Here is a 15,377-nt window from a genome sequence, read left to right on the forward strand (position 1 = left end):
CAGCTCCCAAGTGGTGTCCATGCTGCTATGTCTAAGAGAACCTTGGACAGCAAGGAGTTAGAGTGAAGACCGGCAAACTGAGGTCTGTGGGCCCCAGCACCTGGTTTTGTGAATACAGTGTTGTTGGAATATTGTTATGCCTGTTAAAAGTACTGTCTGGCTGCTTTCACACTACAAAGCAGAGGTGAATGGTGGCTGCCTAGACCATTTGTCCACAAAGCTCAAGATGTTACTGTTTTGCTTCTACTGTAAAACTTTTCCAATCCCTGGTCTAGAACAGAACATCTTTTTAGAATGAACATTGAATGAAAATAAAAATCAGGAAATTGGGAGTGGGCCAATTCCAGCATAACAGAACAGGACCTCAACCAACACAATCACCACATTTGAACATTTGCAAAGCACTGGGCACCTTAGTGCCCAGCATTTTACCTTTTACATCTTGCTGAATATGGTATTATTTTTCAAGTTTTACAGAAGTAGAAATTGTGATTTAGAGGGACTACATGATTTATCTAAGGTTGCTTAGCTACTGAAAGGCAGAGGCAGGATTTGACTAGAAGTCTAACTTTAAAACCTGAGCTCTTTTTGGATCCTGATGCTTCTCCAGGGTAAGCAGTTATTCCCTGTACCATCTTCAAAGAGACTGACAGGAGCCCGAGTGAAAGTTCTGCAGCCCTGTTTCTTAGAATACACTGTCCATGTGGCTCTGTGCCCCCCAATTCTCCATCCTGAATAAGGTGGAGACACTCTCTTGTCCATACACAGCCACTAGCACCTTGAGACTTCCACTTCCCTGTCTGTTAAGTGAGGAAGTTGGATGAATCCAGCCTTTCCACCACTAATATTTAGTGAATTGAGTAATTTGCAGGCCACACCATCCTTTATGCCTGGCACCGGCACCATCGGGGAAGAAAGGGTAGATGTTCTTCTCTTCCCTTCATCTGAACTGCATAGGTTTCTTTTGCTTCTCTCCTCTTGGCTCTGGCCTAGTACGTTTTTGATTGACAAGGCGCACAGTGTTCAGTGAAGCACCTCACTCTCACATAATGTCTTTGATTTAGTAATGCACTATGGATTCAGGTTCCTTAACTAAACATCTCTATGAAGTTAATAATTATCAGAAAGAATTCAGTTTGCTAATAAAATTTAATTTAAAATGCTACCAATAATAAAGGATAAGTTTTATGGAATTGACTACTCTTACACACTGGTATTTCACACAAATAGGAATTAAGAAAAGTTTATTAAAATTTTGAGGACAGAGACAGTTTTCTCAAAATGACTTGAGAAGAGTTGACTCAAGCTTAGTTCATCACGTACACTTCAGAAACCATTTATACATGACTGTTGTCACATAAGGCTCACTTTCATTCTTTGGTATTTGGTTATGAACACGTATTTGTGAAGGGCAGACAAACTTAAATTTTTCATGTGGCATCATGACGTGTCCTCTGGATCTGAGTGTCCTTGCCTATCTGTTCCAGTAGAAATCTAACAGTGCAGACATGAGGCACAGCCTGTGACTTTTGTCACTACGATGGCACCTGAACTCTCAGGGCTCACTGAAGAAACTGGATCAGTGACAGGATCCTGAATTTAGGGAATTTTATCTTTAAGTAAAAATTTAAATAGAACCTATAGCTCTGGACCTTACAATTGTGAACTACACTTTGTAAACTGATCTGAACATTTCAGTCCTTAAAATATTCTTCTAATTGTAGAGCCTGCTAGCCTTTTTGGAGTCATTCAGTGAAGGGAAAAAGCCGTTTTTGGACATCCTGTCGATGAAGGGGAATCTGGATGAGCTGAATGGAGATCAGTTGCAGTTGAGAGAAGCCTGGGATGGCCTCCGCTACCAGGTGACTGTGTTATGTTGAGTAGAAGAACGTGTTCCTGGGGCAACTTGGTTTGTTGGAAGGGAATTTCAGAATTCCATGAGGAATTCTGTTAAAGACAGAGTGGATGCTTCAGCAGAAAGTTGGGAGAGTGCTCTTATATTCTTTCCATGGCCTCCTTTGGTAGTGGTTGATATTTAAACAGGAATTTTTAGTATTCTACTAAGAAAAAATTGCATGCTTATCCCAAGTTTTTATATTTGCCATCAGTTCTTGGTTTGCCACAGCAGGTTATCCATATTCCAACTGACCTGCAGCTTCCTCTCTGCCATGGACCAACTGTCAATAGATGTTCTAAGCAGATGGGGATAAACCCAGAGAGAATGTATAAGGAAGAATGTGTGTATGTGTTTGTGATTTCAGTCATTTTAAATTTATTGAGACTTGTGTTATGGCCCAGGATATGGTGTCTATCGGTGCACATATTATTTGCACTTGAAAAGAGCATGCATTTTGCAAGTTGCTGGGTATAGTGTTCCATAAATATCAATTAAGTCAGTGATAGTGTTCAGATTATCTATATCTTGACTGACATTTTGTCCAGTTATAGTCATTGGAGTAGAATCTTAATTTTGTTAAATTGTGCTTCATGTATTTTATACTTTGTTATTAGGTGTGTACATTTATGATTGCTATATCTTCCTGATGAATTGATACAATTATGAAATATTTTTATATATCTCTGGCAATATTTTTTTTGATGTCTACTTAATCTCATATCAATACAGTCATTTCAGTCTTCTAATGATGTTTATATGGCACACATTTTTCTTCATTTACTTTCAAATAGGTTGAAAATGTATTAAGAATGCATTTTTTTATAGGCAACATATAGTTGGATCTTCCTTCCTATTCACTCTGACTATCTCTTTACTTTTTTCATTTTGGAGATTTTTTAATTGTATTTTTCCCATTATTTCAAAAATTTATATGGAACCACAAAAGGTCCTGCATAGCAAAAGCGATCCTGAGAAAGAAGAAAAAAGTTGGAGGAATCATGCTGCCTAATATGAAACTATAAGGCCACAGTAGTCAAAACAGTATGGTACTGGCATAAAAACAGAGACAGATCAATGGGAGAGAATAGAGAGCCCAGAAATAAACCCATGGCTGTATAGTCAACTAATATTCGACAGGGGAAGCAAGTACATTCAATGGGCTGATAAAAATTTATTCAATAAATGGTGCTGGGGAACTTGGACAGATGTGCAGAAAAGAGACACTACACCACCCTCTTACACCACACCAAGAATGAATACAAAATGGATTAAAGACTTATGTAAATGTTAGACAATCTCTACCTTTTAATTGGAGTGCTTCATCGGTCAATAATTATTGTAATTATCGATAGAGCTCAATTTAGGTTACCATTACTTTTTGTTTATTCCCATTGTTTTTTAATATCACTATTCTTTTTCTTTCTGCTTCATTTTAGATTGTTAGTATTTTTAGAATTCCATTTGAATTTATCTACTAGCTCTTTAGCTCTATGTCTTTCTGTCATATTTTTAGTAGGATTACAATATACACTCAAATTTTTAGTCTGCTTAGAGTTATACAACTTCTAAGTTATTGTATAACTTCTAATAACAAAAGCTTGCAATTAAATTGTTTTGTTTATATCTCTCATTTTATGCTAGAATTGCTTTATATATAAATTATGATACAAATGTATTTTAAAGTCTCCAGGACCATGTTATATATTTTTGCTCAAGACAGTCATATATTAAAGAAATTAAGAGAAAAACATTAGCCTTCTATATTTATCTACATATTTGCCATTTGCGATGATCTTCATTTCTTTGTAGACATTCGAGTTTTTCCATCTGAGCTTATTTTCCTTCAGCCTGAAAAACTTCCTATAGCTTAGTTTTCTTTGATGTTTACATATCTTTATTTTGCCTTCATTTTTTGGGACATCTTTATTGTGGTATAGTTTGCCTACTGTAGAATTCACTGATTTTAAATGGATAACTAAATGGTTTTTAGTGAATTCACAGAGTTGTAACACAGATTGCATGATCTGCAAGTCAGATACGCTCTTTGAGCCTGGAAAAGTGTGCCGATCCCTGCCCAAGTCTCTGGGCCATCAGCAGTGACAGCCTGTTTTAGAATACATTTTCACACCATTTTTGAAAAGTGTTAAATAGTATCTTAGTGGCTTAAAAAAGCCACCCTGTCAGAGCATCTAACTTTGGCGAAGTTGTGCAGCCCCCCAAATCCTCGCTTCAGTGGCCGTGCCCGCTTTCAGGGGCCGCCCTCCCGCCAGTGTCCTTCCCAGATCGCAGCTTGGACAGAGCCCCGGTGAAGCACGGGGGCTCTCTGTGGCGAATCCTCCACAAATGGCAGGAGAGGAGGAGATATTGTCTCTATAGTTCAGGCTGTCCCAGGCCACAGAGACCTGGCCTGATTTTTGGAATATGATTTGGAAAAATTACCCCACATAATGAGAAAAACCATCAAAAAGAATTTTGCAAGAGAAGTGCTGCAAATTGACAGCAACTTGAAAATCCATTCCTTAGGTAGAGTGCAGCTCATTTTCTTGGTGTGGGAAAATGAGGCATATTAATTTTGAAGTCATCAGATATAGCAAATAAAATACCATCTCGGTAGTGTCTGGTACAATTGTTTGAGAACACAGGTATCTGAAAGCATTCTAGTAGGTGGTTTCATTTTAAGCTGCTATAAATAATAGCTACATTATGTTATTTTTGACCTGACAAGAACTTACATAAATTTTCAGCCAAATTCAGAAATAATTTCCAACAATGAGAAGGAAAGTGTAGAACCACGTTATCTATGTTAAGTGAGAAAGGAGAGGGTTGAAAGGTAAACGTTGCCTTTTATCTTTCCTCTTCTGGCTGCTTCAGAGAGGACAGTCGTGAGTAGAGCACGCCTGTGGTCACATCATAAATACGTGAAGCTTTCTTTTAGTTGTGGAAAGAATAACAATTGAATTAGAGGTATGATAGCCTGTCCTTAACTCCATCGCTTATCAATTTTGTAGTTTATTTTTGGCAGATAAGTCAGATATGATAAAAGTGCATATGACTTGTTTATATTAAAAACTTGTCAAAATGAAAACTTTATTGTTTTTCTAGTGAGGCTTAGTGGTATATCGTTAATGATTTAAGGTTATAGAGTTGTCTTTTGTCACATGTCTTTTGAGAAAATAAACTTGCAAGACAGAGCCAAACAAAGTACTGCATGGCATTACTTATATGTGGAATCTTAAAATAAGTGTCAAACTCTAAAACAGGGTAGAAAAGTGATTGTCAGAGACTCGGGGGGACTATTCAGGGAGAGGTTGGTAAAGGGTATAAACTCTCAGCTAAAAGATGGATAAGTTCTGAGGGTCTAACATAAAACATGGTGACTGTAGTTGATAACACTGTATTATATGATTGAAATTTGCTAAGAGACTAGAACTTAAGCGTTCTTACCAAAAAAAAAAAAAAGATAAATATGTGAGGTGATGGATGTGACATCGTGACATCTGTCAGTTGCCTCCCATTTGCTCTCCAGCTGGGGATTAACCTGTGATCCAGGTATATATCTTGACTGGGATTCGAACCCTCAACCCTTTGGTGCACGGGATGATGATGCTCCAACCAGCTGAGCCACCAGCCAGGACTGTAACTTTTATTTATATAGTTGATCCTCAGACATGGAAGGTTGCGTTAAATGTACTCTCCCCTTCATGGTACATGGTTCTGTGCCCAGCCCAACTCTTATTTTTAGTCACTTGTTTAATTGTGTGTTTATTTCTTTTTATACCGCTATCCTCCTTTCTTTCCCCTTTCTCCTCAGGTCATCACTGTGATGTGCTTAATGTTTATCTTTTTATTTTCTGTTTTTGCAAACTAAGTGTGATATTTATGTGTCCATGGGATTATAAACTGTAAATTGATGTTATATTTACTGTTCCTTACTTTCATTTTTGAACTCACATATATTTAGGGCGCCTCCATGTTGCCCTGTTTGTAACCTAATTTGCGTCCAGGTGCGGTAGGTGTTCTATGGTGTGCCTTCACCATGCGTCCCCTGCCCACTGCAGAAGCCTTCTGTATCTTTATCCCCAATGTTCAGCACAAGAGATTGTTTATAACTTGGCTCAGTGAATGAATGAACCGATGAGTGAATGTGCAAGTGAGCGAGGGAGGGGGTTTGACAGTGTTTAGTGGGAGGGGTGGAAACCAGGTGGAAGAGGCAGCAAGAGGGAGACCTGAGCGGGCAGTCAGGGTTTGAGGAAATGTGTTGTTGGCATTTGTGTGACTTGGGTGCCTATAGGGAGTGATGGGAAGGGTGAGGAAGAGGGCCGCCGCATTGTGGGGGTTTCAGTGAAGGGCAGATAATTTGGGAGATATGTAGGGATACCTAATGTGCATGTATGATGAGGGCATGTGAGAAAAATAATCTGTGAATCTGCGAGCTGTAGCTGTGATGTCAGAGAACACAAGGACAGTCAACATTGGAATCTCTGGTCATTCAATACAGTCATCTATCCCTGCTTTGGGGAGAGCCTTAAATCTTTCTAATTTCCCTTTCATATAACTAGTTATGGGTTGATCACAACATTGGTTTTATCCTTGTGCCCTCTTTTCTTACAGCTTTTAAACAAATTGTCTTCTCAATCAGCAGGTAGCCAAATTATATTTATTTATTAAAGACTTTATTTATTTTTACGGGGGGGAGGGAGGAAGAAAGAGAGGGAGAGAAACATCAATGTGTGGCTGCCTCTCATGCACTCCCAACTGGGGACCTGGCCTGCAACCCAGGCATGTGCCCTGACTGGGAATCCAACTGGCGACTCTAGTTCACAGGTCAGTGCTCAATCCACTGAGCCACACCAGCCAGGGAGCCAAATGATATTTAGAACTAAGATGTTTTCTCACTGATAAAGATGTTCTTGACTAATGGATCAGAGAAACTTTAAAGAATTAAACATAATGTGTGTGAGGAAATAAACCAGAAGAATGTCTCCTAAACATCACCTTCTCCCTTCTCCTCCCCCCTTTTTTTTTTTTCAGATTAATGAGTGGAAAACAAAGCTGAATCACGACTTGCCATCTCCCCTCCACCAAATTGAAGCTTGGCTCCAGGAGGTAGAGGGTCTAATGGATGATGACTTGCCAACTTCCCAGGACTACTGTGAAGCCATGGCTCTAACACAAGAGAAAATGGCTTTGTTCAAGGTTGGAAAAGAGAAAAGAAGCCTTAAGAATTCTATACTTTGTTAGGGCTGCTCTTGAGAAAGACTTTGTCCTGGCAGAAGGGAAAAAAATAGTGGGTATTTTTGGGTAGTTTAGAATTATTCTCCTGGGGATGCATGGGACCTGGAAGATCCCTTCAGATTCTTCATGAGCACTGTGGTAGGTTAAGCTGGAGACAGTAAGAGTAAAGTTCAGTGAGTTCTAAAGCTACTGAAAGTCTGACTTTCAGCTGGGAGGGGGAGCCTGGTTTAAAACGTCGGGGATTGGGTCACACTAAGGTGGAGTGCAGAATTTGGTATATGAGATTCATAGCATTTGAGCCCACAAAGGAATGCAAAAATACATCTGAAACAAAAGATTTTAATAGTGCTTTTGCCAAGAAACTGCAGTCTGCCTCTTTGTGAAACTGTTTTGGTTGAAAGCACTTAAAGTGAAAATATTTATTCACAAAATCTTAGTTTAAAAAAAAGAAAACACGATTTTTAAAAAAGATGCAATACATGCACAGAACAGATGAATTAAACCCTAAATCACAAGGTTTGGCAACAGATCTAGTTCATATCATGTTAAATTTCTTTTCAGAGCCTCATGGATAAATGTGACTGTCACTCAAACAGTCTCCTGGCATTTGAAAATAGAGATGAAGAACAGCTGCCATTGGTACCACCTTGCAAATTGGAGGAACTGGAAAGACGGTTCGTAACTTCCCGACTGCTGATGCCACTCATGTCTGAGCACTAACTGGTGCTGTAGGGACCAGAAAACAGGGCGTGTCACATAATTTCTGATAAGTGTGCTTTAAGTCTTGATCCCAGTGCCTTTCTGTTTTATGTAACAGTAACATAACAGTGTGCTAACATCCTTTCTCGTTTTATTGGAGAGTAGGACGTGGTGGTAGAACAAGTTCAGGACTCGAAGTCAGAAACCGAGCTCTGTATCTTGGTGTTGGCCAAGTTAGTCTGCCAGTCTGAGCGTGTTTCCTCCTTCGTAGACACGGGCCAATGATGGTCGCCCTGCGCGTCTCACAGGCTCCTGGCCGACGGGGAGGGGGGGTACGGGAGCACTTCATAAACTCTAATACTGCAGATACAAAGATTATTTAACTGATGGTTGTCTACATCATCCCCTCTTTTCTCATTATTTATAAGCAATTTATTAGAATGCTAATAAGAGAGGGTTTGCGGTAATATTGAAAGCTGCCTAATATTTAAATGTTGACGTTACAGTTGCATTAAGTTATACAGAAGCTTTCAAATTTAGTAAAGTATTTTGGAGATTAATATTTTATTACGGGATTTTTTTAGTAGAGGTATAATTTCTTCAGAAAATGTTATGTTAGATGCATTCACCTTAGAAATAGTTGTTATATATCTAGGCACAATATTTGTTTTACTTTGTTTTAAAAAAGTTTGAGAATACACCTGAATACCATGTATTTAAAAGAAAAAGTTAGCCCTGGCTGGTGTAGCTCAGGGGATTAAGCATGGGCTACAAACCAAAGGGTTGCTAGTTCAGTTCCTAGTCAGGGCACATGCCTGGGTTGCTGACCAGGTCCCCAGTGGGGCCAAGTGAGAGGCAACCACACATTGATGTTTCTCTCCCTCTCTTTCTCCTTTCTCCTCTCTCTAAAAATAAGTAAGTAAAATCTTTAAAAAGAAAAGAAAAAGTTAGAGCCCCAATATTTTTTTAAAATGCCACACATCTCATGTCTGGCCCTTAATGTTAATTCAAATTCTAAACCTGTTCTACTTTCCAGAATCAGTGATATTTTGGGGAAAAAATTCTTTGCACTTCTAGAATTTCATTACTATAAGTGCTCAGTTCTCAGTTTGCTAGATGAAGTGAAATCAAAATTGGATGTTTGGAACGTTAGATACGGGAGCAGAGACTCCGTGGAATTGCTGCTGGAAGACTGGCAGGTAAGCTTCTCATTTCATGTCTCAGAAAACTGTTCTTCGTGTCTGGGTGCTGGGTTTGTTTGCATTTTCCCTGGCACAGTTTCCCGTACCTTTCCAGTTTCCAAATAGGTGTTTTTGGTAGCTTCCATTAGCTTAAATGTTGTCTGGAGGAAAGAATTACAGGTAGTCAAATAACAAACATCAGGGGGGAGTAAGAGAGAAAGTATTACTATAAGAGGGGAGATGGAGTTAACCAGGCTATTTAACAAAATACAGAAAGTTTCAGTGTTATTTTCATTAAAAATTTATATTTTCACTTACTGGATATATTGTTTAATATTTTTTCCTCACTCAGATGAATGGTTTTATTCAAAACTTAAGTTTTTTCGTAGAACATTTTAATCTTAGCTCTTCAGTTGCTAGGGTGGGAAAAACAGTACATTTTGTGTTGAGACTTTTTTTAGGGAGCAGGCTTAGCTCTTGAAATTTATCATTTTGCAAGTGATGTAAATATCTGTGTCACTGGTAAATTAAAACTAACGCATCCTAGGAATGTTACTTCTACAGTTAGGCCTTATCATCCTACTTGCTGTTTCCCTCTTTTTGGAATGTGGGGCAAACAGAAAAATCCAAGATGATACATTTCATTGCAAAAATTGAAAAATATGAAGAGCGATTTATTTACAATTTATGATTTAAACACTGTACATTCCCAAATAGAAAGCATCATTTTAAATTAGACTAGACTTTGAATACTTTTATTCCATGTTCTTTCTTTGATTATTTATTTTTCCATTTAAATAATCATGTGATCAGTACATATTAAGGGTACAATAAATATGAGTTGTTAATTAACTCTATTTTTCCATAGCATAATTTACTATGGATACATGATAATTTGTTAATGGTAATTCCTCAAATGATTTTGCAAGATAGTTATTATCTGTTTATAACATACTTTAATATAGCAAATAAAAATCATTCAATATTAATAAAAACTTACGAAGGAAGAGAAACTGATACAAATTATGCAGCATTGGTAAATAACGTCAGACAGAAGATTTTGAAATTGTTGTAAATACTTCACATGCCTTTTCCCACCAGAGGAAAACCATTGTATAATTATATCACTACGTTGAGATCAACTTTTCAGGTTTCACACCTGTCTAATGTTCAGACTCATACTTCCTTCTCCGAGACCACAACTGCCTTTCCTCACACAGAGAGCTCTTCTTCTCCCATCCAAATACATACCATTAAAACCTGCAGAAATGTGGGTGCCTAAGTGTTTCATCAGAGTTCGTATGTCTATATCTGGTCTTCTGGGCATGTTTTAAATAGTTAACACTGTCAATATGTTTTTCCCCTCAGAAATTTATTGAAGAAAAACAGTTCCTAGCTCAACTTGAAACTTCCTTCCAAAAATGTGAAGAAATTCATAAGAATTTAGGTAAAGCTATAAGTTACTTTGTGATGGCATGGTCACTTAAAAATAGCATTTTATCTCTTCTACTTTCTTTTTACCTTAATATTATATGTGTGCATTTTTCTTTGGAAAATTCTCGCATTAAGTTTTAGTATTGTCAGAGTACATAGTCATTTTGCCACTGTTCATATGCAACTATTTTTAACAATATTTTATCAATAAAAATCTGTTTTCTGAGATTTCTTTCTTGTTAACACTGTAGGTGGAGAATATCAGAATATTAGCGAACAGTATATGAGGATGGAACAAGACGTTTTTGTGTGTAGGAAAAGTATATCTAATGCGAAGTCAAGTCTGCAGAATGTCGTGGCCTGTTGGGCGACGTACACGGAAAAGCTTCGCTTCCTAAAGGCTTGTTTTGAGGAGATGAAGAAGGAACAAGTCAAAGAGGTATCTGCAGCCTGGTGGCATCCACTCAGTTGTACTGTTTTCTTTTGTGACCCTTGTTTTCAGTTCCAAAATTAGATTTTAGGGAAGAGTAACCATGACTGTTGGAAAATTTTCCAGGCTTGGGAAAGAGTTTAGTTTCTTTCTAATATAACTACCACGGGAAGTTTTCCCTTCATTATAGGTTTTACACACACACACACACACACACACACACACACACACACACACAGCTTAATTGAGGTATAATTTATATACACAGTACAGCTGTTGGAAGATATATTGCTACATTTTTTGGAATGGAGATAAAAGACTTAAAGTACTGAATAGCATATAGACACATTTAAAATAAATCGATGTTTTAAAAAGTTGGATTTTTCTATTTAATGCTTTGGCATTCTAAAGCCTGAGTTTCTAGAGGAGGAAAATCAAAATACCCTAGACTTCTGTGGAGAGGTGTGGAAAAACTAGTAGTGCGATTAATTATTGTTTTCATTTTCTTTCTTTTTAGAAGATTTTATTATTTTCATCTTAGACAAAGGAGAAGGGAGAGAGAAAGGGAGGAAGAGAAACATTAATGTGTGGTTGCCTCTCATGCACCCCCTATTGGGGACCTGGCCTGCAATCCAGACATGTGCCCTGACTGAGAATTGAACTGGTGACCCTTTGGTTCACAGGCTGGTGCTCAGTCCACTGAACCACACCAGCCAGGGCTGTTTTCATTTTCTATTCATGTAATGATCTGTTTTATGATTACTCTTTGGAGTAGTTTTTATGTCTTTCATTTGTTTTCTTCTGTTGCAAATGGATATAGACAGCCTCTCAAGCTAAATGTTTTCCAGGTAGAAACTAAAATTACTCAACAGAAAATAGGCTGTTAGTGTGAAAGTAAAATTTGTGTAAGTATATGAGTAGAAAAAGAATATTTGAGGGGTTAGTGAGATGTTACTTCTCCCTGCCACCTATATTGACTGGAAAAGCAGATCTTTGGCTTTCAACAGTTCTTCTGTTTTTAAAGTTCTTGCATTAAAATTCATATAACTCTGAGAAAAATAGCATGTTAAGCCTTGCAGTCCCCCAATTCTGTACTCAGGTGCTCGGTGCTGCCAAAGAGGACTCTTTAATTTTTTTTTTCAAATTTAAAGATAATTTAAATTTTGAGGGAGATACCATAAGACATGTCTGTTGCACACTATGTAAATTACTACTAAGTTATCTGGGACCTGCCTATTTAAAACTTAGAGCTTTTAGATCATTTTTTCTGACCCGGAGAATCCATGAAAAAATTACTGAGACATTAAAGGTGCCGTGAACTGAAAATGTTTGAGAACCTTTGCTTTCAGCTCATCAGCCTTTCTGAAAGGGAGAAGACCAGATGCTTCTGAAAAGTCTGGGAGCAGGACTGATGACGGACGGCTGGTGCCTGCCTATTAGTTAATGCCCAGGGAGGGAGAGTCCTCTAAAGGGAGGGTCAGAATCTCTGCAGGAGCCTCACTTTTGCTCACAGTAGACCTTGGTAAAGATCTATGTGTAGATAATAGAAACACAAATATTTTGTCATTAAAATATTGTGTTGCTTATATGTCATGTAGGTTCCCTCTGAGACACTATTCCAATGGAATCTCGAACATACTACGTTAAAAGAAGTGGGAAATTTCTTAATTGAAGTCAGCAATGATGAATTTGGATCATCTGTTTCTAAAGAACTCAGAAGGCTGAATAAAAGATGGAGAAAGTTTGTTACAAAAACTCAGCTTGTAAGTTTGGATTTTTTATTTGGTAGTATCTTCATGGAGATATAAAGTCCCATTCCATACAATGAAGTCATTTAAAATGTATTATGACGTTTTCTTGTATATTCAGAGGTATGCAGCCCTCACCATAATCAATTTTAGAACATTTTCATCACCTCATAAAGAAACTGTACCGATTAGCAGCCATGGTCCACTTTCTCTCCCTTCCCCAGCCTTAGGCAAATGCTAATCCACAATATGTCTCTGTAGACTTGTCTATTCTGGATATTTTTATGTATTGAATCATGTCATATGTGGTCTTTTGTTTCTGGCTTTTTTTACGTAGTGTAATGTTTTCAAGGTTCATCCATGTTGTAGCATATATTAGTTCTTCATTCCATTTTATTAGTCGATGGTGTGGATACACCACATTTTATCTATTCATTGACCAGTTGCAGTACATTTGGCTTTCCTCCTTTTTGACCGTTGTGAATAATGTCGCTGTGAACATTCGTGTACATGTTTTTGTGTAGACATACAACATGTAGCTTTCTAGTGGAAATTCGTTTACCATGAAAGAATAATAAGTATTTTGCCTACTAGATTTCAAGATACTTGAGAACATTCACTGAACCTTATTTCATGCAAGCAGACCATATATTTGCTGTAGAGCTTCATAAAAGCAGTCTTTAAATAATTTTGGAATTTAAATTAAGTTATTCTTTTGCTTATTCTTAACAGTTTGAGACTGAGGTATTTTATGGGATATGCTCATATTTTAAAACATTGAATACATTATGTCCATTTATTGTTGGTAATATATTTTAGCAAACATATAAGCATTAAATTTCATGACTTTGACTTTTTATAGGACATGAAACTATCACTTATAAAAAAACAGGATCAGCCCATTCTTGACAATTCTGAAAATATTCCACCATCTAAAGAAGAAAAACCAACTGTTGATTTTTCAACAGATATGCCATTAGAACTTCCTGAAAATCACAATCAGAATATCAAGGTAAAACAGTCATACTTTATTCCATTTTATACAAAAATAATTTAACTTTGCTCTTTTTCTTTTGAAGAAACCAAACTGTTGAAACAGTGGTACATGTGATTATTAGCTAATATACAAAGCATAATCATTTTCCTGTAAAATGCTAATGTGGTTCCTTCATGAAACAGTCCGTGGTGTTAGAGTCCCGTGTGTCTCACTCGGGGAGGAGGAGTTTCCCAGACAAGTGAAGCAGCTGGGACTTCCCAGCTGTGGGGGGGGGGGGCGGGGCGGGCTGCAGGTTCTTCAGATCACTTCTGATCAGGCCTAGATACTGACGAGCTTTACGCTAGCCCCTGGCCTGGGTTTTGTTCCATTTCCATAAAACGAGGGAAAATGTAATCTTTATTTCTTGCTTTGTTGAGTAATTTAAAGGATAATTTTATTTTTTAATTTATTTTTGATACTATTTTTAAAATTCACACCTGAGGGCATGCTTATTGATTTTAGAGGAAGGGGAAGGGGGAGTGGAGAGACAGGGAGAGAAACATCGATGTGAGAGAGAGAAGCATCAACTGGTTGCCTCTCCAGGGTGCCCGGACTGGGGACCAAGCCAAAACCCAGGCATGTGCTCGACTGGGCATCCAACCTGTGACCTTTTGCTTTATCAGATGATAATGTAACCACGTAACCAGATGAAAACCGAGCCACACTAGCCAGGGCTGGAGGATGATTATAGATTATAGATAAGAATATGGGGAAAATAAAAAAAAAATCATAGATAAGTATCATACCTATGGTTTTGGAAATGAGCCTTCTTTAGAATAATGATGACTTACACAGTTTTACTAAAGAATGTAATAATTTAACTGGCTTTGGCCAGTGACTGTGATAAACTGATTATAAGAGCTAAGAGAAAATCTGGAAAGGTCTGAATTTGTGCAATATGCTTTTAGAATAGAAGAATATGGAATAGTATATTCCTCCACTTAAAATACGGGTTGGTAAAAAACAACTTTACGAATGTATCTTTCCAGTAAAGCTGTAACATATCTATCCATACGATATTGAGAGATTATTAATGGGAAAAGGCTTAATTTTGTTGAAATTTGATTCTGTCTCTTTTTAAGGATGTTTTACAACTACTGTTGCTAACAGCTATATTTAATTAGATTGTATATGAGGTTTAGAAATGTGCTTGTGGAATCAATACCCTAATTTTCTAAGATTTTGTCTTTTTATATGTAAAATGGCAATAACAGTAAGTAGCTGATAGGAATGACATTATTATTAAGAAAATTTATGTGGCCCTGGCTAGGTATCTCAGTTTGTTACAGTGTCATTCTGATACTCTAAGGTAGTAGGTTGGATCTCTGGTCAGGGCACATCCCAGAATCAGCCAATGAATGTGTAAACACGAGGAACAACAGAGTGTTTCTTTCCCCCATCTCTCCCTTTTCCTGTCTCCCTCCTTCCCTTCCTCCCTCCCCCCTCCTTGCCCATCTCTTCCTCTCTTTAAAATGAATAAATAAAAATTAAAGAAAACATATATGAATAAACCTTTTAATATTCAAAGTGATATGTACTATCAGAATATTATTATTGTCTAAAAAGTAAATCTTAAGTCATTAAGGTATGTTGAATTAGCACTCTTTAGGGAAAAGAGAGATAACTTAAAAAAATTATTTACTTATTTATTTAGAGAGAGGAGAAGGGAGAGAGAAAGAGAAAAACATCGGTGTGAGAGAGAAACATCATCAGTTGC

At 37.4% G+C, this 15,377-nt stretch overlaps 1 protein-coding gene across 6 annotated transcripts in view; it reads left to right on the forward strand.

Moving 5' to 3' along the window:
- SYNE2 (spectrin repeat containing nuclear envelope protein 2) overlaps positions 1-15,377 on the forward strand; it is a 287,326-nt gene that overhangs the window by 77,217 nt on the left and 194,732 nt on the right. For all 6 annotated transcript variants that reach the window (XM_053673375.1, XM_053673368.1, XM_053673369.1 and 3 more), the window contains exons 11-18: positions 1,725-1,862; positions 6,929-7,093; positions 7,694-7,806; positions 8,868-9,030; positions 10,381-10,459; positions 10,698-10,885; positions 12,475-12,639; positions 13,487-13,636. In XM_053673375.1, coding sequence (XP_053529350.1) covers positions 1,725-1,862; positions 6,929-7,093; positions 7,694-7,806; positions 8,868-9,030; positions 10,381-10,459; positions 10,698-10,885; positions 12,475-12,639; positions 13,487-13,636 — 1,161 coding nt within the window. The remainder of the gene's footprint in view (positions 1-1,724; positions 1,863-6,928; positions 7,094-7,693; positions 7,807-8,867; positions 9,031-10,380; positions 10,460-10,697; positions 10,886-12,474; positions 12,640-13,486; positions 13,637-15,377) is intronic.

This window comes from Artibeus jamaicensis, unplaced genomic scaffold, assembly GCF_021234435.1.
Source record: "Artibeus jamaicensis isolate MK-2021 breed Jamaican fruit bat unplaced genomic scaffold, CSHL_Jam_final contig_851, whole genome shotgun sequence".
In the NCBI taxonomy this organism is placed as follows: domain Eukaryota; kingdom Metazoa; phylum Chordata; class Mammalia; order Chiroptera; family Phyllostomidae; genus Artibeus; species Artibeus jamaicensis.